Raw genomic sequence first — 25,758 nt, forward strand, 5'->3', positions numbered from 1 at the left:
ACAGATCTTAAGCTCAGTGGGAGAGCGTTCCACAGTCTGGGAGACACAGTGTCAACAGCTCTGTCTCCCTTAGTTCTCGGCCTTGTACGCTAAATAACAAATGGGCCCTGATCACATGGCCCAAGGGACCTGCTAGGTACACAGGGCTGTAAAAATTCAATGACGTAAGCTGGTGCCTGTCCATGAAGAGCTCTAAAGGTCAGAACCAGAATCTTAAAATGGACTCTGAATTCAATGGGGAGCCAATGCAGCTGTATTAGCAACGGTGTCACATGTGAGTACTTAGATGTAGTGGTCAGAAGCCTTGCTGCAGCGTTTTGAGCAATCTGCAGACAACCCATGCCCCCCTTTAGACTCACCCCTGTTTGTTGCAGGTGTTACGGGCCACTGTGATAGAAAGTGGGCTAATTTAAACATGGTATCAGACTGATTTAACAGTTCATCCTCATATTATCAGTCTTTCTGTTTACAAACCAGGGCCTTCCTGGGCTTAATGTTGTCAAAATTTGTCTTCACATGCATGCTCCTAGATACGTGTTTATCGCAGGTCTATTTTACTCCAAAATGTGGATGAAACATTTATATAGTGACGATTGAGTGTCACAGAATTTAAACGAAGTGTCGAAGCAAAAAATTTGCCTCAAGGACTTTTTTTAATCATCGAGTTATTTGAATTATGCGATGAATCATAGTAGCCCTAAGCTATAAACATCATTAGTCAGGCTGCACATTTAAGCATACTAAGATTGAATAAACGTAGCATTGTTTTCAAAGATCAAAGACATTACAATTAACTTTTCAGGGAACATGAACATAAAATTTCATGGCAATCAACACTGTCACGTCATTTACTACAGACTCAGGTTTGGTTAGGTTGTGTATGACTGTGTGAGCAAGCTGTGCGCTGAATTGCCCTTTTTGTGCGATCAATAAAATAAACAAATCTGAAACAGCTGAGATCAATAAAAACGACATTTATACTGAAGTAACCATTATTGGTGAAAATCAGATTTTGCAGTTGGAAATTGTTTGTGTGCATTGATCAACTTTTATCACCTACAAGCTTCCGAAGTTGTAGCCATCGTAATCTACTTTTGAGTTTTTGTTGTTGTGTTTCTTTTGCTTATTCAGGGGAGAAAAAGCATGTATGGACTTTGTAATGCTACTGTGAAGTCCAGATAGTGTGTTACTGTAGCAGCCTTGCTTCAATCAATAGTTTATGCTGTTTCGAACCCATTTCAGTAATGTAAGGTGCAAAGTGTAAGTGTAGATGTAAAGTGCATTTCATATAATCAGATGTTTACAGAACATACACAAAACAACACGGAACAATTAAACGAAGTCTAGATAATAATTTCAAGGTAGACTGTTTGTCTGTAAAAGCCATAAATAATAATATAAAAAATAAAGAAATTAAAAACATCTTATTGAGCCTTTTAGTAGGTTAACTTGTAATGAGTTTCACTTCTGAATAAAGTACTCCACAGATGTATTTAAAGTGTTTTTATTATGACAAATCTGACAGATAATCAAGCACTGCAGGGTGTGTGTCACTGTATCTTTGGCCATTTCCAGGAGGAGGGGAGAGAAGAAGGGGGTGGAGGCGGGTGAGAGTGTGTTGAAGCCTTTAAATTGTGGACAACTTCCAATAGATGTGAGTGACAAAGAGAGACTGAGAAACACAATTAGGTAAGTGAGTGGAAAAAGGGGAACTTTTGAGGTCAGGAAACAAAAAGTTGGACTTGTTTGCAAAGTACTGTGTGCCAGACACTTCATAAATTTTCCAACCAAGGCTGAATGTGTAGGTCTTTTTTCTCATTCAAAAAGGGAAAAAAGTCCTGAGGTTGAAAGGAGAGAAGAAGAGGAAGAAAAAGAAGAAGAAATGAAGGACTTGGCGCAGTCAGTAGAAGTTGGGGTGTTTCAGCAGAGGGGAGGTAAAGTAACTCGACCAAAAGTTTGGCTAAAGAATGAACTCATTCGTGTGGGACTTGCTGAATCACTTAGCACATATGTCATGATGGTAAGAATACAGTATTATCACAAAATTTCTGAAGTGTCATATGCTTTCAAATAATAATATGTAATATCTAATTAAAAACTGTAAAAGCACCTCTCAAATCCATGATTCCGCTGACATTTCCACTTTTCATTTATCGGGGCTTCTTTCTGTTTAGAATGTAATTGCTTATCTGTAGCACCCATATGCTATTAATCATTAATGTCGTGCTCTTTATCCTGATAAGTTGCAACATTCTCCCAAATACACACACATAAGCACTATTAACAGTCACATTGTCAGGTTCAGTGAATGAACCTGAGAAACTAGTATTGTTATAGAGTAATAGTCAGGCAGCGAGCCAGCTGAAGAGGTTTCCAGAAGTCACACGTCAGCTGTCAGCTGTTACAATAAACCTTATACTTAGAAGCCTGGAAAAAAAACACACGTAGTGATAACATGATGAACATGGGAAGTGTAAATGCCTGAATGTGAGCACAAAAGAATTGCACTTACTGTGTTTGTAATTAGGAATCCTGACATAAACAAAATACTCGTGACTTTGTTGGAGGAACCACACTTTTCCTGTTTCCTGAGTGAATGGCTACAGTTTTTCAGTGTCAGCATTTTTTTTTACACTGATAACACACCCTCTTGTACTGATTTAAAAGCAAGATAATTCAAATAGTGTGGTGTTTTTTACATTTGTGCAGTACCATAATTAAAATGAAAATTAATTGCGCAACTCAGCCTTTTAACTTTTAAGTAAGAAAGAAAATGTTACTTATGCAGTATGTTTAAAACTAAAGCACTTCTAGAAATAATTAAAACAAACAAACAAAAAAAACCCCTCCAAAAAACCTTAACTGGCTTTTTGCTACTTACCTCCGTCAGAGAGGTTATTCTTTTGGGAGCATTTACGTGCGTGTCAATCTGTCTGTAAGCAAGACAGCTCAATTCTGATAACACTTTCTAGGCGTGTAGATAAGGTCATGTTAACATGCCATTAAAATTTGGCTTACATTCACTAAAGCCTTCTAGGAGAATTTAATTATTCATCCGTTGAAAATTTACAAAAAGCCTTATAACTTAGAAACTATGACTCTTACAAGTGTGCTGTGTATTGTGAACATATAGAAAGTACCGTATAAAGTTTTAAAACGTGAGAACAAAAAAGCGTGTGAACAAAGAAAACAAAATGAATATATAAATATTATACTATTCTCTTAAAAGTAAATTCTGCCCAGAGAGTGAGCTGCGTTGTGGAGTTTTACACTCTCGGAGCGCTTCTTGTTTACATCCAGTGCATCCGGAAAGTATTCACAGCGCTTCCACATTTTTGTCATTTTACAGTCATATTCCAAAATGGATTCAATTGATTTTTCACCTAAAAAATTCAAAACACAATACTCCATAATAACAAAGGTAAAAAAAAATTGAAATTTTTATAAATATATTAAAAATTAAAAAAGCAAAACTATAACATGTACATAAGTATTCACCACATTTGTCGTGACGCTCAAAATTGAGTGTCCACTGAGCCTCTGATGTTCCACTGGTGTTTTGACAACTTCCACCTGTGGTAAAGTCAGCTGATTGGACATGATTTGGAGAGGCACACACCTGTTTGTATGAGGTCCCATAGTTGACAGTGCATGTCAGAGCAAAAACCAAGCCATGAAGTCCAAGGAATTTTCTGGAGACCTCCGAGACAGGACAGTTTCAAGGCACAGAGCCTCCATTATCTGGCTCCAGGTTATTCCATTTTGGAATAGCTGTACTTAGGAAGCTAATGAAAAACCCAATGGTCACTCTGACAGAGCTCCAGTGTTGCTCTGTAGAGAGAGGAAAACCTTCCAGAAGTACAACCATTTCTGTAGCACTTAACCAATCAGGCCAGTACGGTAGTAACCAGACAGAAGCTACTCCTCAGTAAAAGTGAAATGACAGCCCACCTGGGATATGCCAAAAAGCACCTGAAGGACTCTCATACCACGAGAAACCAAATCCTCTGGTCTGATTAAATAAAATTTGAACTCTGTAGTAAAATGGTGGCAGCATCATGCTGTGGGATGTTTTTTCAGCAGCAGGAACTTGAATGAATGAATGCAGCAATATACAGAGACATCCTGGATGATGTGCTTCCAAGAGCTCTGGACTTCAGATTGGGCGAAGCAGCTCTCTTCCAACAGGACAATGACCCTAAGCACAAAGCCAAGATGACAATGGAGTGGCTTTGGGACAGCTCTGCGAATGTCCTTAAGCAGCCCAGCCAGAGGGAAGGAACCCGTCTGAAAATGACTGTAGAGCCTCTCAAGCTCCACCAAGTTGAATGAGGAGTGCTGGTTCACCAAAAACAAAAGGCTTGAGGCTGTAATTGCAGCCAAATGTGCTTGAACAAAACATTTTGCAAAGGCTGTGAATACTTTCTGGATGCACACTATATATTTGTTGAGTGGTTTTCACTACATCATATCAAACTGGTGAACAGGATTTTTTATTTTTTGTTAGATAATTCCATTGCTGGAGAGGGAAAAGCTCTACAGGAAATTATGTTTATGTTGCTTCAAGAACTGTTGTCCAACTCCTCGCATCCTGGCAGCATTCAGTGTAGTGGTGGTTGATACATTGATGAGCTGATATCTTGTCATATGTCAAAAAGACAAGGAGCTCAGGATGAGTTTGTTTTTATAGCCAAATATTTACAGTAAATTGAGATATTTTACAGGTGTTTTACAATCATTACTATTAGATTTAAAGTGGCAGAATAATAGCAACATAACAGCTGACAGTGTTATACTATAAGATTTAGTTTTTACAGTGAGGAACTGCTGCTGTAGATTACAAAAGAATCTGGCTGCCAGCACTTAATCAGTTTGCCTCAAACATTTCTTACATTGTGAAATAAGCTTCCTGGAAAGTATTTCTTGTAATCTATTTCTATGTTTGACTGTATAAATGATATATGGGTTCTCTTTGTCTCCAGTCATTGGGCTTGGGGTCTGTGGCCCAGGTAGTGACCGGTCAGGGAGCTTTTGGACAGTACCTCAGCATCAACCTGGGTTTTGGACTGGCTGTTGCCATGGGGTCTCATGTTGGAGGGAAGATCTCGGGTATGAAAGATGATGGCATCAAAACCTATGAAATGCTTTCCAGTTGTTGTTCAGCAGTCATATTTTGCTCTTTTGATCTGTTTCAGGGGCTCATATGAACGGAGCCGTATCATTCACAATGTGTGTGTTTCGCCGCCTCCCGTGGAAGATGCTACCTCTTTATATTTCGGCACAGCTATTGGGGTCATTTCTGGCAGCAGGAACAATTTATGCTGTCTACTATGGTGAGGAAACGCAACAGTATGTGTTAAAAAAAACTAGGTATCTAGGTCACTTTAAGGTTCAAGAAGAAAGAAGAAAAGTCTCAGGAAATAAGCCCATGCATGATTTCAATTTAAAGCTTATCTGATGTTTTTCTGCATCTACACATCTGGAACACATTATGAAGAGGCCCACCATGCTGTACTACACCATCATGTGTCCTAAGCTGCAAACCTCCTAGAAAAAATATTTAAAACACCACATGGAAAACAACTCATACAGATCTGAAGGCACAGTTACTGAAGTTATTGTGGTTTTTGTACCAAAAAACACCCACCAGTATTGCTGCGATTTCTTGGAGTCACACAACTGTCACGATTTATCTGTTTCATACGTTTGCAGAAGCCATTCATGACTACTGTGGAGGGAACCTGACTGTGACTGGTGAGAAGGCCACAGCTGGTATCTTTGCCACCTATCCTGCTCCATACCTCTCTCTGATAGCTGGATTTTTTGACCAGGTAGCATTGAAAGTCTACTAAAGCTTTATAGTTACAACTCTCCATCATCAAACAAAATCAGCATGAATGCTTTCTTTTACTGGATGGGTTTCTACGCGGTTATCTTTCTGGACTGATGTTTTTGTTCTATGTGTGTGTCTGGGGAAGGTATTTGGCACAGCGATGCTACTACTGTGCCTTATGGCTCTATCTGACCAGAAGAACAAACCAGCGCCAGCAGGAAGTGAGCCTGCATTTGTGGGTTTCCTGGTGCTTCTCATTGGCATTTCTTTGGGTAGCAACAGTGGCTATGCCATCAACCCCACCAGAGACATCGCACCCAGGGTTTTCACTGCCATGGCAGGCTGGGGAACTGATGTGTTCAGGTATACAAAAAGGCCATATCATTTTCTTTTGCTTTTTCCACCTTAATCAAGGATTAGTCAAGAATAAAAAAAACCCCCAACTACTTTTCATTATTAATTAACTATTCACTTTTTTGTGGTTTGCTGCCTTTATCTGTGTAGGGTTGGAAATGGATGGTGGTGGGTGCCTCTAGTTGCCCCCCCTATTGGAGGAGTCCTTGGAGCAGGGCTATACAAGGCTGTTGTGGAACTGCAACACCCACACCTCTCTGAAGCAGGTGGAGAGATGGTTGAAGAAGCTGTCCCTCTGGATAAAGAGATAAATACCAGTGAAAATGTGTGTGTGTGACACCCTAGCTAAGTTGACAGCTAAGTGAATAGCTCTATGAAGATGCAACATTCAATGAAGGTAAAGGGTTAAAAAGCCCAAAACTAACTTGTTAGATGGGAGACAGAAGACGATTAGCAAACAGGGAGTGAAATAAAGATTTGTTTAAATCAAAAATGCTCACCGTGTTTTACACAATTTCAACATCAACTTAAGCTGGGTGTGGTGAATTAATTTTCCCAAGTGGCAACATGGGAAACTGAGACTGTTGTGGAGGGCCGCACCAATAAGATGAACTCATTTCTGCTCAATATTAATTATTCCTTTATAAGCTGCTGCTGGTAAGAGTAGATGTTACAATTAGGCCCTAATTGTGGTCTCTTGGGAAAATTAATTGCCCATCCCTGACTTATTCTTCTAGAGTTAGTGTAAATGATAGACTACAATACATATAAAATATACACTATTAGACATTTTGACTCACTGTGCTCGTTACTATACGCTACAATAAAAAGGTTTAAGACAAACATAGGGTCACTTTAGAGATGAAAAATTGACAAAACCACACTCGCTCACTCATGCTGTTTTTATTACTGCAATAGCAGCTGATGTAACCTTAGAAGACATCATAAATATCATTCACTTTAACACTCAACATGGGACTACTTCCACAACTGTGGAAAAACTTAAGGGTATGCAAAGAGAAGCAAACAGCCCCCACACACTACAGCAAAGATCATATATCTTTTTGAAAATCAAACACACAGTAGGAGATGACTCCTCACTGCTTGAAAGGACAGCGGCAAAACCAAATACAGACATTTTTCTTTCTAGCATTCTTGTGCACAGCAGCCTACAGACAAAAAGTACATATCTTCTGCTTCTCCAAAGTACTTGAACCAAAACTGTAGATGTGAGATCGGGTCTACTGAGCTTTATACTTGTGTTACAAGAGCCATTTTGTTAAGCGGTTACCCAATTTAGAATCAGTAGGTGGGGTCTGTGGCAGGGGTATTGGCTGAATTAAACTTCTCTGGTGATTCTTTGTAGGGTCTACAGGGATTACCCATGTACGAGGTTGATGTTGTTGCGGGTATTCAAGCTTGTGCGTGGTATGTGTGATCATGTCCCGATCTATTAGATTCAGTGCCAGGAACAAAAAAGTAGCCAGACATGCATAAGAGGAATCAGTGGTACTAAATGGACCAATCATAATTCTGGTGCGATGTATAGTTGCTTATTAAGGTTAGGGCAAGCACTACGTTGTTGGCTTTCATAGAGGTTTGTTGTTTTGACATACCTGTAGCGAAGACTTAACAAAGTATGAATCATGTGAAGCAGACACAAGATAACCATTCACAACCTATAGCCAGTTTAGAGTCACCAGATAATTTGATGTGAATGTCTGTGGAAGAAGCCAGAGTTACTGGTGAGAACTCGCACAGGCACAGGAGAACATGCAAACTCTGTGGATTTGAACGCAGAGACCTTCCTCGCTGTGAGGTGACAGTGCTAACCGCTGTACAACTGTGGCCCTAAACTGCTAAAATATACCTTCGATATTCATTCACTCATGATGAATAATCTGTGTTAGAAACAGTGTTCATTTATGACGTTTACATTACAGAGCAGCATTCATGAGGCACTGCAGTAGTACAATGGCCAGTGAGTAGTCCTTTTATAATGTGACAGGTCACCCTTTAGGTTTGTCTTCACACTTATGTGGTTTAATGTTTGATAATGAAGCTCTAAAAGCATCTGTTGAGTCCTATGCATTAGTTTTCAACCTGTCAAATACCTGTTCGTATTATCAATACATATAGGGTGTGAGCTACACAGCATTACGTTAAGTCTTCTTGTTTCCTCAAGTTTAAAGTTATTAATATAAAAGAGATGTGTTATCTAGCCATTTCTGCACTTTACAATATTACATGCTGCATATAGAATTTACATAATACATTCAGAAATGAGCAAATCAAGCCCACTGAAAACAGCAGCATTTATAAACTCTGGTTCTGGTTACAGCAGTCGTACAGTTATATTGTACATCTGGCTGCTTTGATTTTATATGATTTTTTTAACCATAAGCTGTCAGTAGTGGACATTACATTAAATGAGTTTATAAGTACTGAATATACACTGATACAACTCTTTGTTAATTCAAAGACTAATTTCTCTGGATTGTGTCTTTCTACATGTGAGGGGGATTCATTTTAACCATCTAAGCCAGGTGTGATGGAAATTGCCATCGTGTCCTCAAACATATAAAGTTTAGAAATATTTTTTGCCTTCAACATTTTTAGTACTATATCTGTATCACCTTTCCAATGTGTCTAGCCAGCAACAACCCTGGCTACATATCAACTCAGTTTGCAAACATGTCAAACAGCACCAAGTCCAACAAACTGAGTCCAGCTCCTGAGGGAACTGGAGACATTTGGTCATGCTGACAGTTAAGGTGTCTTTAGTAGAAATGTCTTCATCGTACGGGTACCTTCTCACCGCTTTGCTCCACTTTGTCTTCCTGCATTGCTTTGGCCCTTGGCTGCACCCCCTGAGTTGCACTGTGTCGACTGCTTCTTCTTGGGGGCTGGGACCTTGGCTTTGCCTTTGAAAGCCTTGGAAGGATCCAGCTTGTTCAGATATAAATCCCCAGCAGGATCCGCCAAACTGAGCTCACAGTTGAAAGTCAGAGGCTGGTAGAGGGATGCCCACTGCTGCAGCAGCAACCAAGATATACATAATTTAAGATAATCTATGTAACACATGGGAAAAAATGCATAAAAACAAAAAAATAAACCCACACAAAATGTGTTTTGAAAATACTACTTCATTTACTAATTGAGCCAGCAATGCTATATCTGATTCTGTGGAATGTATGGCACCTTATGCATACATGTAAATGATCACTCTGTTATTCTTCTGTTTGAGATTTGTCATAAAACATGTTATGCTCTCTGGAAGCTACTTAAAACTCAGTGTTGTGCTAACTTACTAAAATGTTACATTTGCCAGTATTGTAGTAGACTGTGAAAGAATCATACAGAATAAAATGTATTCATATAACTGCAATGACCTCACATGTTGTTAATAATATTACTAAATATTAAAAATACCATTTATGTCACAGAACATATTCTGAAAAAGACGGATTAGACACTTTGACTACCTTAGCCTGAGGGCTGGGGCCATATGGGGTGAAGTGATACTGCCACTCAGGCAGACCCAAGTGGGTTATCATCAGTCGGTAGTAAGAGGTAAAGGTTGTGGTCAGAAAATGCCAGCACAGAGAGCGGTCTAGAAACCATATTTCACTCCTCTGAGCAACCACACCTGAAAAAATAGCAAGGATAATAACTTAAGGAACTCGGATTTTTTAAACATATATATATATATATATATATATATATATATATATATATATATATATATATATTTTATAACCTATATTACTTAAAAGATACAATACACAAGCAGAGCACCTGGAGTGCAATTTTTGTAGACTAGGCACACTTTGCCATTCCCACCACAGGAATCCAGCTCGAAGATGCGGCTCCGGGAGTCGAAATGAGGTGCGACGGGCACACGCGCCGACCCTGACAGATAGCATTAATGAATCTTGAATAAATATTTACGGTCCAATCAAGAGCTCATTCATTAGCCTGCTTTCTGCACAACTGAGCACACGTACTGTAAACAAACATAATTGAAAGTGACGTGTTGTAATTGAGGATCCCACATGAGGATCCGGCAGGTGAATTTTTACCACTTTCCGTGCCGCTCTCCTCCCAGTCTAGGTCAGCGAGTGAGGGCGCGTTGGGCAGAGAGAAGAGTGACACGGGCTGGAGCAGCGGGCACAGTCTGGCCACACTATTAATCATCATGCATCCTAAGGGAACACACTCACCTGCAAGACAGCACATCCACACAGTGAGGGCTGTGTGCCAAGAACATAAAAGAAGCTGCAGTGCTATTTTCATTAACAACATTACTTTAAAATATTTTTAATAAAAACAGACATTTTTTTTCTTTTGAAAACTGTGACTGCAGATAGACCACATGAGGACACCTACTGTCTAGTTTAACGCTCCATGTTAGTGTAAAGCCATCAGTTGTCAGATAGAAGTCTCTCAGGTCCTCTGGTAATATACACGTGTTTTTCTGGCAAATAAACACAAAAGATCAATAACACATGACAAAAGTATACTGTACTACCATATCAATTTCTGACATCTACCATGCATCTTCCGTCCCACCTGCTCCCATGACAGCAAACTCCTCTTCTCTGCAGGCTCTCTTTCTGCGAAACGCACATCCACCACCCCAGGCATGTTCTCTGGCCCAGCAAGGACAAGTTCATGACATTTATTACAATCTATGTTTTCACAGAATTCAATGCTTTGCTAGCTAACGCTCTCAATGCATATCACAATCATACACACCAAGTATCCGAGTGATACCGAGCGTCAGCCTCTCGGCAATCTTGAAGCTCTCCTTTGTTTCTTCCATTTGGGTGATTGCGATCACAAATTTGTACAAAACCCGGAATGCATCCTTTGCAGATGTCTGTAGCGCATTCTTCCCCTTGCTCCAAATAGCTCATCTGCGGACGCAAGCGGAGGGAGAAGGGACGCAAAACGGACATGAATTTCCACCAATAGAAAGCCACCGTTCTACAACGCACCCAATGAGATTTTCGCTTGTAAGGAAAAGGCGGGACATCTATTCCTTAGCAACGCTTGGCTCTCTGGGAGTGGTGGCGGTTGATTCAACATGGCGGCAGCAGCGAAAAGAATTGGAAATTCGGGGATATTTTGGATGAATGGCGGTACGCTAACTTTTATCGAGTTACATTAGCCTTATCCACCACTTCAGAGTTGTATATATCTTACAGGAAGACATAAAACTTTTCGGAGTTACAGTGTTACTTTTACGTCCGTACGAGAAAGTTGTTTTCTCTGAGGAAGTGAGACAGCTTGTAGCTAATTATAGTTAAAATAAAGATTGCTCACCTAACCACTTATTTCAAGTTGATTTTGGATAGTTTGTTATTGATGATAACGGTATTCATGCTACCTCTTACACTGAGTTAGTCCTGTTAGGTCTCCCAATACAGAACAGAGCAAAAATAACACAGTAAAAAACATCTGCAGCTGTTTGATTTGAATGTTAATTTGAGTGTCTCCATCCTGTTTTTGTTATGCCCGCACAGTGTCAGATGATGAACAGCCTTTGGTGTTTATTCCTGGTGAGTCCAGTGATAAACAGTTTCTGAAAACTGTAAAACTTTATATAGAGTGGCTCTTATTGTTGTCATGTTAACTTCCTCAGGGATGGACGGAGAGGTGAAGACTCAGGCCCCTTTTAACCTGAAACCAGTCAGTACCAGTACATCCAAGAAAAGAGGCCACAAGATGGGAGTGAAGAGCACTTCTGACTGCAAAAAACAGGCCAAACAAAGAACAGAAGTCAAAAACCAAAGTGATCACTCAGGGGTTTATACTAAGGAGGACGTGTCTGCTCACCACAATGCTGCTGTGATGACACCTCAGACTTTTCTTCCGGTTTCACAGGTATCATAGGATTTTTTCCTCTCTTTCCCCCATGCGGCTGAACATTTTGATTAAATGGCAATATGTAATGCACTGGATTTAAATTCATATAGTGCTTTTTTTTGTCTCAAATAAACCCACTGGCCACTTCATTAGTGACGCTTTGCTAACATCAGGTTGAACACCCTTTTGACTTCTGAACTGCCTTAATTCTTTGTGGCATAAATTCAACAAGATTTTTGTCCATATTGATGTGTTAGCATCACACAGTTGCTTCAAATTTGCCACTTGCGCATCAATATTGTCAGTCTCCAGGTTCGCCAAATCCCAAAGGTGCTCTTTTGCATTGTGAGCTGGTGACTTTTGGGGCCATTTGAGTAAAATGAACTCATCATCATATTCATGAAATCAGTTTGAGATTATTTGAGCTTTGTGACATGTCATGTGACAGAAGATAGTACACTGATCAAAAAAAGATGGACATGGGTAATACTCAGGTAGGCTTTAGGGTTACACCACTGCCATCATGCTAATACAATGCAGGATGGATTCATTCATTAATGTTATTTACTCCAAATTCTCAGACTACCATCTGGATACCACAGAAGAAATCGAGACTCATTAGACCAAGCAATGTTTTTAAATCTTCTATTGTCCAATCTGATGGTTTGAAATGAAGCAGATCAACTAGACTGCATTAATTGCTGTCACATGATTGGCTGATTTGAAACTAACAAACAGATGAATTTGTTTAATATAGTGGCCAGTGAGTGTATATAGAAACAGTACTGCTACTCTTTATTATTAAATCTGTATCTTTAACTGTTACTCTCATATTCTTAAAGGTCATTTCTGAAGTCAGCAAAGCGAAGAGTGAGGTCTGTCTGAAAGACCTTTGTCCTGAAGATAAGCGACGAATTGCAAATCTCATTGAAGAACTAGCTAGGTATCCAACTTTATTATCTTTTATGAATTTAACAATTTATAGTGATGGAAATTAAAATGTATTTTATTAACTCCTCATATGTTTTCCTTCTTTTTAAAACAAAAAAAAAAATTGTCTTTTGTTTCCCTGTTCTCTAGAGTGAGCGAGGAGAAAGAAGAGTCGGTGCAGCGTCTGAAAGATGAACAGGGAAATTTTGAATGCAAGATTCAGCAGCTAGAGCAACAGAACCAAATCATAGCACAGGAAAGGGAAAGTATCCTTTCAAAGCAAGCAGACAGCTGCAATGAATAATGCCCCGCTTTTCCTAATGGGCCATATGAAGTGAATTTTTTTTTTTTTTGTTAAAGTGAAATGATAAGGCTGTTGATGCTCTTTTGAGAGCTGCATTGGGTTATGTTTATAATCAGTGAAAGCAGATCTGCTCATCTCGTTCTGTCTGAATGTTTCTCAGACTACTTGACCGTCTTTAATAATGATTTTTGTTTAAACTATTTTGGAACATGCATCTTCACGTGATAAGTTTGCCTCAAAGGCACCAAAAAGGAGTTATTGTGCTAAAGCTGATGTTTAAAAAAACAAAAGTAAAATATATTTAAGAAAAGACATTTCATAAAGCCAACACCTTGTGGCTCATTATGGTACTTACTGTATATGATTGTATTGTGTGTGCTGTTCAAAAAGAAAGTCTGCAGGGGGCAGTGTTGTCTCAGGCGAGGCTATTTACAGTCTTTGGGCAAGAACCTTCAATCTGATACAAAAGGCAGAGAAGTAGAGCAGATGAATTTATATTACTTGATGTCTGCTGCAGTTGTCTTTTGCGAGTGCTTGTAGCTTATCCGCTGTTGTGTACAGAATCAATTTCATGGTTGGAGCCGTGCCCTAAACCATCTAAATCATCTTATCATCCAAAGATGAATTTTCATATTCACAGAGAAGACCACAGTATTTGCTTTTTACCATGTTTTTTTGTCACCCTCCCATACTATTCAGTGTTAGAGAATATCTCTCAGTTTCTCCTGTAGAAAATGAGATCAGACAGGTCAGCACCTGATTTTTGTTGGTCTAACATGTCTAATGGTGCTAGAGTTGTAATGCTACACCCCAATCTTCATAACAATTCTGCTCAGGTCAAACTAGAGTATGGCCAGCAGTCAATTTAGGTTAAAAACACTGCGAAATATGAAGAGTAATTGACCCGGCTGGTAAATTGCACGATTGGCAACGGCGGCGGGGAAAATTAGGAAAGCACAACTCAATTAAAGGCACTTTGGCTTGGAGACTTGGCATTTACACCAAACTTCTAAACTCCATTAAAAAGGTATTTGAGAGGAAAAAGTGTTCGGATCCAAGCACCTCAGGGGGGGAGAACGTAGTCTTTTAAAGTGTGTGCAAGAGTCACGAAGGCTCTTCTCAGGCAGAAGGTTTCGGCACTTCTCCGAAAGGTTAAGGAGACACCAAAGGCAAACACACTGAATGAGAGTCTTGTCAAGTCTAATTCCATTACGCCTCAGCTTATCTTATCTCACCAAGATTCAGGGATGTCAGGGGTATAAAGAATGTAGGACTATACCTTAGCCCCAAGCCAACTAGGATGAGAAGGAAAAGTACCCTTGATATTTGGGATGTTCAGCTGACATTTGGAGCTGACTGGCACACAGGACTGAATTTGTGTTTCAGATAGAAAGGATGCCTTTTTACTTCAGGGCATGTTGGCACGAGCACAAGTCAAGGTGGCCTTAGTAACATGGTATACTGTTTCACTTTCTATATCCAGAACAAGGCACAGCAGGTGATGCATCTAATGCCACTTATTGAGCTGAAACAATTGGAGGGAATCCTGAGGCCATGGAGAGAGGGACATAACGGTTCTGCTACGTGTTACCAAAATGGCATTTGATAGAGGAATGTATTGGCATTCCTCTATCACAGGAGTACTAAATCCATTTCTGGCCTTAAAGGTTTCGATGTGTGACATTTACAATGCGGAAATCTAATTTTATCAAGTGTGCTTTTTGTGATAAGCATACATCAGATGCTTGCTTTTGGATAAATTAAAAATTGTTATACCCAGTGTTGTAGGGGTTGTGATGATTTGGATTTGTTGTTGTGTAACTCACCTTTTATTCTTGGAATTAGTGTAGTGGTCCTTTACAATAAATTGCTACCTATCAGTGGGTAAATACGACAGCTTTATATTTGAATATATAGCCATTCTTTCTGCAGGAGTATAATAAAAGTAAATAGAACCAGTTGTGAGCCTAATGTAAAATAAATAACGCTTAATAAATGTAATTTTTTTTATGGACCTTGTGTGTTTTAAGCTTTGGTAGGTGTGCCATTTGACATATTCCATAGACACCAGCCAGTTTGTACTGATGCCAGGTCATGCATCTGTGCCTCAGAACTGCTATTACTTTAGAGTTCTGATCATTGAGTCTCGAAGATGGCTGAGAATGGTTTTCTTCATCTTCACTCTTGGAAATTTCCAGACATTTTCTAAAATAACTGTAAGATGATGTGTGGAGTTATGTATTGGTTTATTGTGAGATTTGGCATTCATGTCTCTTTTTCAGATTCAGCAGTATTGTAAACCGTCTCCTTCTATTAATTCCCCGCCATTTTTTCCTTACACACATTCATACTCTCACACATATTCACACATCGGTCTCCGCCCCCGTACCTCTCACATTCCAGCTCAGGCTCAATCTGTTTGGCACAGTGTGCTAAAGCAGGTTTTAAAATATTCCCCCCTCCTGTGCAAATTTGTTCCACCTTGAAGTGGATTTCATTATTTCATTTGAGCCTCGGCCTGACAGGGAAGTGAATCATTTTGACAGACCCCGTCTGAAGCCTCTTCAACCCAAGCCCTTGATTCTGAGTATTTTTGGAGCAGGGGGGGAGGAGTAAGTCATTGTTGGCACTTTGCAGCTCTGATGTAAACTAGGGGCTTGCTGAGAGCTTGGCCCCCATTGGCTGATGTCCAAGGCTGTAGAGGAAGCACGTTTAGTGTAGCGATGGACTAAGAAGTGGAATCTTATCAGTGTTGCGCCACTCGGTTCAGATTACCTAGCACTTGCTATCCAGGGACTGCATTACCCTGTCAGCACATTAACACATTAACACATGTTATGTTCATCTATGCACTGGGATGATATGATGCTGCAGCCTGCTTGGGTGTTCAGCACAGATGGACTTTGCTTGTGTGTTTTAGATTGCGTGTGGTCTCTGCTTTGTATGCCGACATAAAGTGGGAATTGCCTTTTATGGTGGTAAAATATGCATTTAAAAAAAACCAAACCCTGAACATATTACTCATTACCTTGGATTGCAGTGAGGTGTAGTCGTATAAGCATGCTCACTATCTCCCCTTTAGGACTTTTATTCATGCTGCATAAATAGACCTCCCAGCACAGGTTTACATGATGTGATGTCCTTGTGATGTCCTTAAGTTCTGTGTATGGAACTGCTTCCATGGAGATCAGTGAGGCAGTAGAGGAGCCCAAGTTAGACGGAGGGTTCAATCAAAACATTTCCTCGCATTTTTCTAGTGTTTATGGAAGCTGTTGCATTGCTTTTGTCTGGTGTCTGGTCCTCAATTCAAAGTCGTCACCGCTCTCTTCTCTTTCCCTGTGTCTCATTTCCACAGCCTGATTGAAGTCTTCTAACAACCAAAGTGTTTTCTTATGGAGTGTTCTGCCAACTATTCCTTCAATAAGACTCTTCTTTGAACTTTGATTTTCTCTTAAAATGAGGGTTTCTTTTCCAAATGGATGCTGAGAAACTCATCAGCTGGGGGAGCAGGGGCACTATCATAAAAAGATATGGCCTAGAGGAACACACTTTATGGTCAGCTTGGGTGGGAGTGTGTGTACTACTTGCTTTATTGTAGTGTTTGTGTGCGGGCTGTTTACAGTGCAGGTGGGGAATTTGTGCTCTCGTGTCTTGCTGTTTTTATGTTTGTACTAGAGAGTCAGATTGACAATGATTATTGAATGTGTGCGAGTATGTCTGTGTGCAGTCTCTCCATTCTCATGCTCATTATCTTTGTATGTGCGGGTGTGGTGTGGTGCTGCCACTGTCATTAGTGGGGCTCCTGAGGCGCAGCAGTGGTCCCGCTCCAGATTAGTTTTCTTGTGTCTGCCAGCTCTCTGTCTGGCAGATAGCCTGGCGTGGCACTGCTCAGCTCAGCTCAAAACAGCTTGGCCCTGCCCAGATGGTGAAAGCTCTGTGCCACAACAACAACTTTGATTTTGCTGGACTCTTCCCTGTCTCTGTTTTCAGCTTTACCTTTTCTCTACTTTTCTGGTCCAATGTGTAATTGATTACAGAAACAAGGTTTTAATTCAGATTGTCGATCTAAATCCAGCATCTTCGAAGTAGCACAGGAGAAACTTTTCTTTTACCAAAACTACTTCTCAGCAAAAATTTAACTCATCAAAGAGCTACACGTTAGGGGTTTGTAAGATTTATTTATTTATTTATTTATTTTGAATAAAAATGAAAACTCCTTCATATTTGAATAAAACAGTGAAGCCAGAATTTCTTTCAGTCACACAATTTGATGGAACTCACTGCATGATTTCTCAGCTAAATCTGGGGTGGTGGTTATGTTTTACTCTAAGGGTTTCTTTTGTTTCAGTTTAGCTGTTGTTCTACTTTGTTAGTTACTTAACCCTTGGTCCTCCAGGTCTGCAGCAGCAGTACAAAGAGTGCCAGGAGCTGCTTGGGCTCTACCAACAATACATTTCTCAGCAACAGGCAAAGCTCAATCAGTCCACTGCCCAGCTTAGCCAGCCATCAAGTCACAGCAAGGTAAGATATGGGATAAAATGATTGTGTGTGTGTGTGGTGTGTGTTATAGGTTGTATGTACACACATTTCCTATTATGTTTCTATTGCAATGGAAAATGCACAATAAAATGACAGCCATTCTCCTATGGGAGCCACATTCAGGCAATAGCCCTGTTTGCCATCAGTCACATACAAAAAAATCCAGTGGAAACACATGCAAGAGGCATTGTTCCATGGCCAAGTGCCATAATAATTTATAACAAATCACTACAGTCCACTTCAGTCACTACCTCAATATGACTACAACCTAGTAAAAACTCTCTCAAGGTGACACTTTGAAGGCGAAGATGCCTCTCTGGCTGCAGCCTCTGTATGAATGGATGACTTGGCCAACCTCATTGTCCGCAGTGGCTCTGAATAATGTGTGTTTGCCTGCTCTCTGACCCTCAGCAAATTAGTCACAGTCTCTTTCTCAGTCTACTATAAAATGGGCTTTTCTCCTTATGTTTATCTCATAATGTTTGTGATCTTGGCTCACCTGTCACTTGTGTTTAGCTGAAAAACACAGGTTTATCCCTTTTATGTTATAGCTATACAAAGTCCATGGTGAAATCACCACTTTACCACAGGAGGATCATCAGTGTCATCATCATATCATTTTCATTACCAGTGTCTACAGAGCACGTGCTCACCTACTACCTTTTATATGAACTGTTCTTTGGTATCTCTTAACTCAGTACACAGCCACAGTAATTATGTGCACAAATGGAAGGAAGTAGACCAAAAAAGATGCCTTGGGTCGCAGCAGCTCACATAGAGTGCAAGTGAAATGTGAGTTCTTGTGAAACTGCTCTTGCAAGCAAATGGGGAGCTTTTACGGCACATAGTAACGCAAGCAAATTAGGTTGCTAAGCGAGTCCTAATTCCGTATTGGTAAATTTCAGCTTTGCAGCCAGCTCTAAATTAAAGTTTTATGGGGCAGTCGAATGTTTTGGCTGAAAAACTCCCATCAGTTTTTCAGAGGCTTCCTTAATGGGCCAAAATACATTAATTGTCCTCTTTGTTCTCTGTCCAGGTGCACAGTAGTGAGGAACTCCCCAATAGGACATCTACAAGCAGAGCTAATAGCTCACTCTTTGATGGCTCATACCTCAGTCACACTGCTACTGGAGGACCACAAGCTCGAGCATACAGGAATGGTTATGGAAGAAGAGGAGCAGTACGGACATTTAGGAGCACTGCTTGTCTTTCTTGTGATGGACAGTTAAGTCCAACTCATGGGCCAGTCATACAGCATAATTGTCAAAAAATGGAGTGCAGGGGCCCACACTCATCCCACAGATGTGAGTGTTGTGAATGCAGGGATCAAGGCACTGTCTGTGGAACACAGCAGCAAAGAATTCATAGTTCCTCTCGTCTGGGCCACCATGATACCTTTAACCAAGATGAGTGTAAAAGGTACAGTATTCAGCCATAGTGTATTATTCCACATACCAGCATTACTTTCCTTTTTTCATGTTGAAAATTTTAGCAAGGCACAAAGGAGATGGCATGTAACATGTATTTGAACATAGGCTCCATAGTGGGAATATCATGGACTCTGGGGCCAAGGAAGCTCTGACCAGGCCTCTGCTGGGTCAGGAGGACTGGGAGGAGAAGAGGCACCAGCTGCTGCTGCAGAAGATGCAGTTAGAGATGGAGAGAGAGAGGCTGCATGCACGCCTGGCAGAGCAGGAGGAAAGGCTCCAGAGACAGAATCAGCAACTACAGCAGTCACATCTTGATTACAAAAGGTAGAATGGTATCTGCTGTTGACGGTAGTTACTTTGGTACATACGTTACGTGTCTGCAATCCTTGGTCTTTTCATATTTTGTGTCATCCTCTGTACTCCAGTTTCTACCATTGCAGACTATTTTAACTTGCTATATCTTTGTTAGGTTTCAACAAGCTACTCAAGCTGAGCTCAGCACCTCTAATACTAGGAGTGATGTTACAGAAGTGCAGAATCCTTCGCACCAAGATATACCCTCCAGGTAAAGCACATTTTGTCATATACAGATATTGCACACCAACCAGACACATGTGAAAGGAACGTTAATGCATTTTGTCTGTTTTCTACAGTGTGTGTGATGATGCAGGAGTACATCCTGGAGGACAGAGCTTGCATGAAAAACGTCCAGAAACTGTACCTAATCCTCTGAACAATGGCAGTGGTAAGCTTGTATTTTCAATTAATCAGTAAAGTGTTTGCACAGTTTAGCTTGAAACAGGGGAACAGTTTAGCTTGAAATACATATTTTAGCACTCTCATGTATCACTAAAATACCTTGTTAAATTTTTAATAAAAAAAGAAAATATATCCTTTTCTTGACGTCAGAATATTTAAAACGGCCCACAAAGGACATGGCCACATCTCCTGCAAGCCTGAGGAAGCCCACATCAGTATCTGCAATCCAAAAGACTCCAGACACCAGGTAACAAACATCAATAAACAATTTAATAAACATTTATTGTAATAGTTTGTAACTTCATTAAAGTGCTGTACAATGTTTATAAGGCTGGTCCATTTTTAGCAATTATATTGGATAATGTAGTTCTCAAAAGAACAGTCTGTGTGGTTGAATTATTTATGTTAATGTGTTAAAGTGTTACAGTGTCCAGCAGAATATTTTTCCCCTATACTACACCAGAAATACTAAATTTTATGTTATAAAGCTAAATCAGACAAATATTAAGTAACTAAAGCTTTAAAGTAAATGTAGTGGAGTAAATGCTATACCCCTTTTTAGACTCGCCCATGATTTGTGTATTGCTGGGCTGGGGTAGCTGCTGTCTGCCTCCAGCAAACATTACAAAAAGTCAGCCAAATTTAAAGATTGTGGCAAACTAAACAAGCAGTTCATCTGCATACAGACAGCTTTCATTTGAACAACTTCTTAGTTCGTTTGTGCTGCTGCTGTGTAAAAGTGCACCAGTGGTGGGTTGGAGCAGCTGAAAAGTAGCTTTTCTTCACATTTAATCTAACTGAACAGGTGGTGTGTTGTAAGACTTATTTGTATACTGACTGTAAGAAAAAAGTTCTCATATGTGAGAGTACATGATCACTGAAAAAGCCTTCACTGATCCCAACAGGCCAACAGTTGGCCAGTCAGGGTCCCCAAAATACTTTATGATTATGTATGTATTTATTTAATAACTGACCCATCGCCATCAGGCCACCAGTTATGTTGAATCCTGTGCCAGCAGGTTTGTGATTAAAAACATCTATTAAAAATCAACACAGTTCAAGCTTCTGAAGGATGTAAGAAGTCATGAATCTGTGTTTATCTAAAATTCTGAACTGAGCGTCCTCGGGTTAAGGAATGTTTTCCACAAGGGATTATGGGTGAAATAAAGGTAGCAGCTTAGAAACTGAGGAGATAAATTGGAGTGTTTTATTAGTGGTCTGTGGCAGCGAGTGTCTTTTCCTCCTGTTTCCAACAAAAAGATTACAGCAGATTTAGAATACAAGTATTAATTTTTTTTTTTCCTGGGCTTGCTGTTGCTGCAGTGTTTGTGGTTAAATGATGACTTTTCTTAGTCTAGCTAACTTTTCGAGCTGCGAGAAGCTAATTGAAGCTTTTTACTGGGCTAGCTAGTGCTGCGGCCAGCCTGTCAGGAGACATGCTGCGTTCCATTAGTCGGCCTAGCAGGGATCCTGCAGCAGGTGTAATTGAACAGACTTCTGGATGCACACACTGCCCCCCCCCCTCTCTCAGCCGCAGAAATGAGATGGAGAAAGCAGAAGTGAGGGAGAGATGTTAAAAGTGTGTTTGAGGGTGAGAGCATTGGATAAAGTGAAAAATGGGAAGCGAGGAAAGGTAGAGCAGGTTCAGATGGATAGTAGTGGAAACGGTGAGAAAGATGTAAGAAGGGGGGAGAAGGGGTTTGAGGACAGGGATGAGTCACTGAGTGCAAGCATTTCCTAAAAATGCAAAGGACTCTGTACATGGAATAGTAATTAACCTGACTGTGTTGTCTTAATGCATGTGCAATGTGCATGTTCATTTGGACTCCAGGGCTGCAGTGGGATTAAATGCAAAAAAATATCAGATGCTAAAAAATAATTTGTGATTCTGCACAGCTTTCCTTTAAAGCCATTATTATTTCCACCCTAGAGCAATTCTTTTCTGTAATGTCAGATTTCCTCTACCTTCTTGTAAATGCAGTGGTAGATAGCAGATACACTAGCTGTGAAACAGCCTCCCCCTCCTTATTTTGAAGGATAGTTCTTCAAAACACCTCGAAGTTTCCAACTTCTGACGATTAACTCTTAAATAAAGCAGCGCCTGGTCCAAGTTGAACTGTGAGCTCTAGCAGATGCCCATTAATTCCAGCAGGGGATCCGGAGTATCAGATCTTATTACCATTCATTTTCACCTCCAAAGCCTATTAAAATTGTTCTACTCTTAGATACACAATGTCTTCTTTTTTTTTGGTGCCAGTAATGAGGAAGTCTGTGTCTCAGATGCCTTATGTGGTTTTCCTGCAACATGTTTTTTTCATGTGCATCTTTTCAGATATTTATAATCCTTTGGTAATCCACTGAATCGTATTAGACATATGTCTTTCCCTTAGCTGGTGTTCAAAATACTGAGCATAAAAATTGTTGTAAAAGAATTCCGTGAATGAAGTGAAGGCAATATGTTGTTGCTGTGAGCTCATCAGAAACCTGTCAGAGCAGCCTGACTTTAGCAGATCAGTAATGTGTGGTTTGGTGCTAGTTTTCAAAAATACTTATTTTCTTCTGTGGCGGTGGAGGGGGGGATGGGAAATCTTCAATCTTTTATGGCTTTGGTTAGTGAATCATTAGAACAACCACATCAAGTTTTGATATTTTAGGTTGTTTAAAGAAAGAATGGCTTTGTTTCACTATTAAACTTTTGCTTTATTTAAGTAACATTAAAGATAAAAAAACAAAACAAAACCAAACAAAAAAATCTTACTGAAAAATGTCCCATGTTACCTGAAGTGTTCTCCTTCACTTGGCAACAAAATGGCTCTTGTAACCATCTAATCTTAACCAATTCGATGTTGATGTGCAAATTGCACAACCAAACTGAGGTTAACATTAAGTGACCTTTTTAATCCTTTCATGAATCTTGTGCTAGTTAGTAATGAGACAGTTCCAGCGCACACCGCCCATCTCATCTTGATCCTTCCTGCCATTGCCCGCCTGCTATTGATTGGCTGGGAAATTGACATGCGGGATATACGCAGTGGCCATTATAGGTTTTTTATCTTACTGTTTGGACTGCAAATGAAAAGGGGCGCCGGGGCGAGACGGCTATCTTTAATGAAAGAGAGAAGCCAAACAAGCAGTGAAAGTTATGAGTGGGAAGGAGGTGGTGAGTAGCATATGCTAAAGAAGTTTTCTGAAAATTTTTATCTTGCCTCATGGAGCTAGAAAAGAGAAACAGAGGCTCTGTAACTGTTAAATTGGGGGGAATGAAGTCCGGTCCAGTAGTTATTTTATTTTTTTATCGTACTCTGAAGACTTCTTGGTATACGAGTTTGAAGCATTTAAAAAGTATTTGAAAGCAGAGCAGCGCACATCTACTGTTTCATAGTATTCATTATAACACGTTTTAAAATTTCAAAATCAAGGTGAAACGTTGTCCGAGTCTCCTTTCTGTTACATTTCCTGTCCTAAGGATAAAAGTACTAAATGCTTTATGCTGGCAATGTGATGTCTCCAGATGCTCTCAAAATGACCCGATATTCCAGGTCCAAAGACTTTAAAAAAAAAAAAAAAAAAACAAAACAGTGAGAGAAACTTGTGTTGCTGCTACTGCTGCTGTCCATGCATTTTATCTGTAAGCATGCAGCAAAAATGATCCTGCCAGGACTCCCTTGGGAGATATAAATATCCAGCTGCAATTCACAACTTTACTTCACGCAAACTGGAGCCAAGAAATGAAGTTCTTTGTCGCACCGTATAACCGCTCTGAAAATCTATTGGCATTCTTCTCTTTGGCCTTCATGCAATCTCTGTGCCAGCAGCCCTCCCTCACCCTACCCATTGCCACCCCCCCAATACTGCTGCCCAAACTATACCCCCTACCCCCCGCACTACCCTTGTTATAGATTGTGACCGCCGGTAAGTGATGCATTATTCATTACCAACATGTCGTTTGTTGATGGATGGCTGTTTGAGAGCCCTGTCCGTTAAATAAATCAACAAATAAAAATGCAAATTCTCACATTTCGAGCGAAGCAACCCAGCCAAAGTCCCTCCCCCACATTCCCTCTCTGCCTCCATCTCTATCCACAAAGCAGCAGTCATTTCCAGACTCTCTCTTACACGCGGGCACACACACACACACTCCTTCTCACTCATGCTCTCAGACTTTCTCCTCTTTTCTCCTTTGCTGTTGACAGGCAGGAGACCAAATGAGGAAGACAGATTTACGTAGTTTTCTTGTTTCTTTTCTTCCCCCCAATCAAATCCCTTTGCTCAAACATGTACATACATGAATTCATGTTGCTAAAGCAAAATATAGCCCTTTAAAAGCCTTTTCGGCTATTGATATGTGAAGCCTGAAGTTTGAAAACATGACATATCAAGGTCCATAGTTACGTGTTGAGGAACATAAATGCGCCCTGATTGGAAGTTCCACCACTGCGTCTGTGTCCTGACCACCCGCACGCATATCAACAAGTACATCCCAAGGATCGGCCTTACCTGGGAGAGCTGTGTGCAGAGCCGCGCGATGCAAATCGATGCGGCTTTAAACGAGCAGAGAATTATGTTAGCAACATCAGTCGAGCGTGCTTTAAAGAATTCATGTTTTGTATCTGGAATGGCCGTCGTTCGACTGTGTATACACTGAATAATTTATCAAACCAGCCAGACTGAGGGATTGAATCTCTATTAGCTTAATCTCCCCTGTTTTGGTTTATTTATTTCACCGCACATTCCCCTCATTTCTATTCCAGGGGAGAAGGCACTGGGTTCTCTCCCCCTTGTTCTCTCACACCTGCAAGAAACTGTGTTTTTCTGCTGGGACGCCCCAGTGGTTTCGACTTGTTAACGCTGCTTGTTAGGGTTCAGTAGGCACTTCACCAAGAAAGATTTGTTAACACTTGTATGAAAATATTTGTCGTTCACCTTTCAGTTGTTAACACAGACCATAAGAAAGCAAAACTCTCATCCACATGTTTTTTTTTTTGTTTGTTTGTTTTGTTTTTAGCTCTAACTGGATGTTGCTTTGTACATTTGTGATGTCAGTCTCTTAGCTTGTACTGTTTATGTGCCCTCATAGTTAAGCAGAATGTAACTGGCAGGCTTTCTGTGTGCATTCCTCTGCTACAATGAAACCACAGTGAGAAAGCTCATTTAAAGTGTTGCCTCTCTACAGGGCTCATAAATGTAGCCTGTGTCAATTCAACCTTTGAAACAAGCTGTGGAGGCTAAAAGAGCAAACGCAAAAACAAAAAACCCCTAAAACTAAATGAAATCAAAGCAACAGCAACAACAACAACAAAAAAAACACTAAACAAGTTTTTGTTTTTTTCAGGTTGGACTTTTCTCTGGTTGAGTTATTGGATATCTTTAGTCCTGTTTCTGCACCTGAGCAATGCAAGACAACCATTCGCAGAGCATCGCAACACAGACCGGCTCATACTGCCCCCAAATCAGTGAGCCGAACCAAGCTTACCCCTGGCGGACCTCGTCCTCAGAGCACTCAGCAAGACCTGGAAGAAAGCAAAATACTAGAAGATATTTTCTTCATTTGCTGACACAAAAATGAGGAGCATGAAAAGAATTCAGTCACTGGATATTTACCAGCTGTGTCCATTTTTTTTTTTTAAATAAATGTTTTTCATTTAACTTTTTATTGGCTTTCTAAAATCAGAATCAATGTGACACGGTGTGCATAGATTGTGATATTGGTAGAATTTTTTTTAATACTAATAAATGTT

General features: G+C 40.2%; 3 protein-coding genes across 5 annotated transcripts; 2 read left to right on the forward strand and 1 right to left on the reverse strand.

Moving 5' to 3' along the window:
* Positions 1–1,611: 1,611 nt before the first annotated feature.
* On the forward strand, positions 1,612–7,048 carry aqp7 (aquaporin 7). Its single transcript, XM_031747777.2, has 7 exons — positions 1,612–1,689; positions 1,828–2,020; positions 4,983–5,109; positions 5,196–5,333; positions 5,713–5,831; positions 5,979–6,196; positions 6,338–7,048. Exons 2-7 carry the CDS (start codon positions 1,883–1,885, stop codon positions 6,522–6,524), a joined length of 927 nt encoding a protein of 308 aa, XP_031603637.1. The 5' UTR covers positions 1,612–1,689; positions 1,828–1,882; the 3' UTR covers positions 6,525–7,048.
* Positions 7,049–7,071: 23 nt separating this feature from the next.
* On the reverse strand, positions 7,072–11,534 carry tpgs2 (tubulin polyglutamylase complex subunit 2). Of its 2 annotated transcripts, XM_039612270.1 has the most exons (8): positions 11,516–11,534; positions 10,946–11,106; positions 10,760–10,839; positions 10,577–10,664; positions 10,270–10,410; positions 9,986–10,099; positions 9,673–9,836; positions 7,072–9,220 (listed from the first exon to the last, which is right to left on the reverse strand). In XM_039612270.1, exons 2-8 carry the CDS (start codon positions 11,010–11,012, stop codon positions 9,002–9,004), a joined length of 873 nt encoding a protein of 290 aa, XP_039468204.1. In that variant the 5' UTR covers positions 11,013–11,106; positions 11,516–11,534; the 3' UTR covers positions 7,072–9,001. The 2 variants fall into 2 exon arrangements, with proteins under 2 accessions (XP_039468204.1, XP_031603638.1); XM_031747778.2 differs by lacking the exon at positions 11,516–11,534 and having other exon boundaries at positions 10,946–11,113.
* Positions 11,213–25,744, forward strand: kiaa1328 (KIAA1328 ortholog). Of its 2 annotated transcripts, XM_031747813.2 has the most exons (12): positions 11,213–11,331; positions 11,716–11,751; positions 11,835–12,076; positions 12,901–13,001; positions 13,139–13,254; positions 17,689–17,813; positions 18,868–19,250; positions 19,367–19,585; positions 19,731–19,826; positions 19,915–20,006; positions 20,171–20,267; positions 25,353–25,743. In XM_031747813.2, exons 1-12 carry the CDS (start codon positions 11,277–11,279, stop codon positions 25,573–25,575), a joined length of 1,785 nt encoding a protein of 594 aa, XP_031603673.2. In that variant the 5' UTR covers positions 11,213–11,276; the 3' UTR covers positions 25,576–25,743. The 2 variants fall into 2 exon arrangements, with proteins under 2 accessions (XP_031603673.2, XP_031603674.2); XM_031747814.2 differs by lacking the exon at positions 11,716–11,751 and having other exon boundaries at positions 11,234–11,331; positions 25,353–25,744.
* Positions 25,745–25,758: the final 14 nt, after the last annotated feature.

This window comes from Oreochromis aureus, linkage group 5 (genome assembly GCF_013358895.1).
Source record: "Oreochromis aureus strain Israel breed Guangdong linkage group 5, ZZ_aureus, whole genome shotgun sequence".
NCBI classification, from domain to species: Eukaryota; Metazoa; Chordata; class Actinopteri; order Cichliformes; family Cichlidae; genus Oreochromis; species Oreochromis aureus.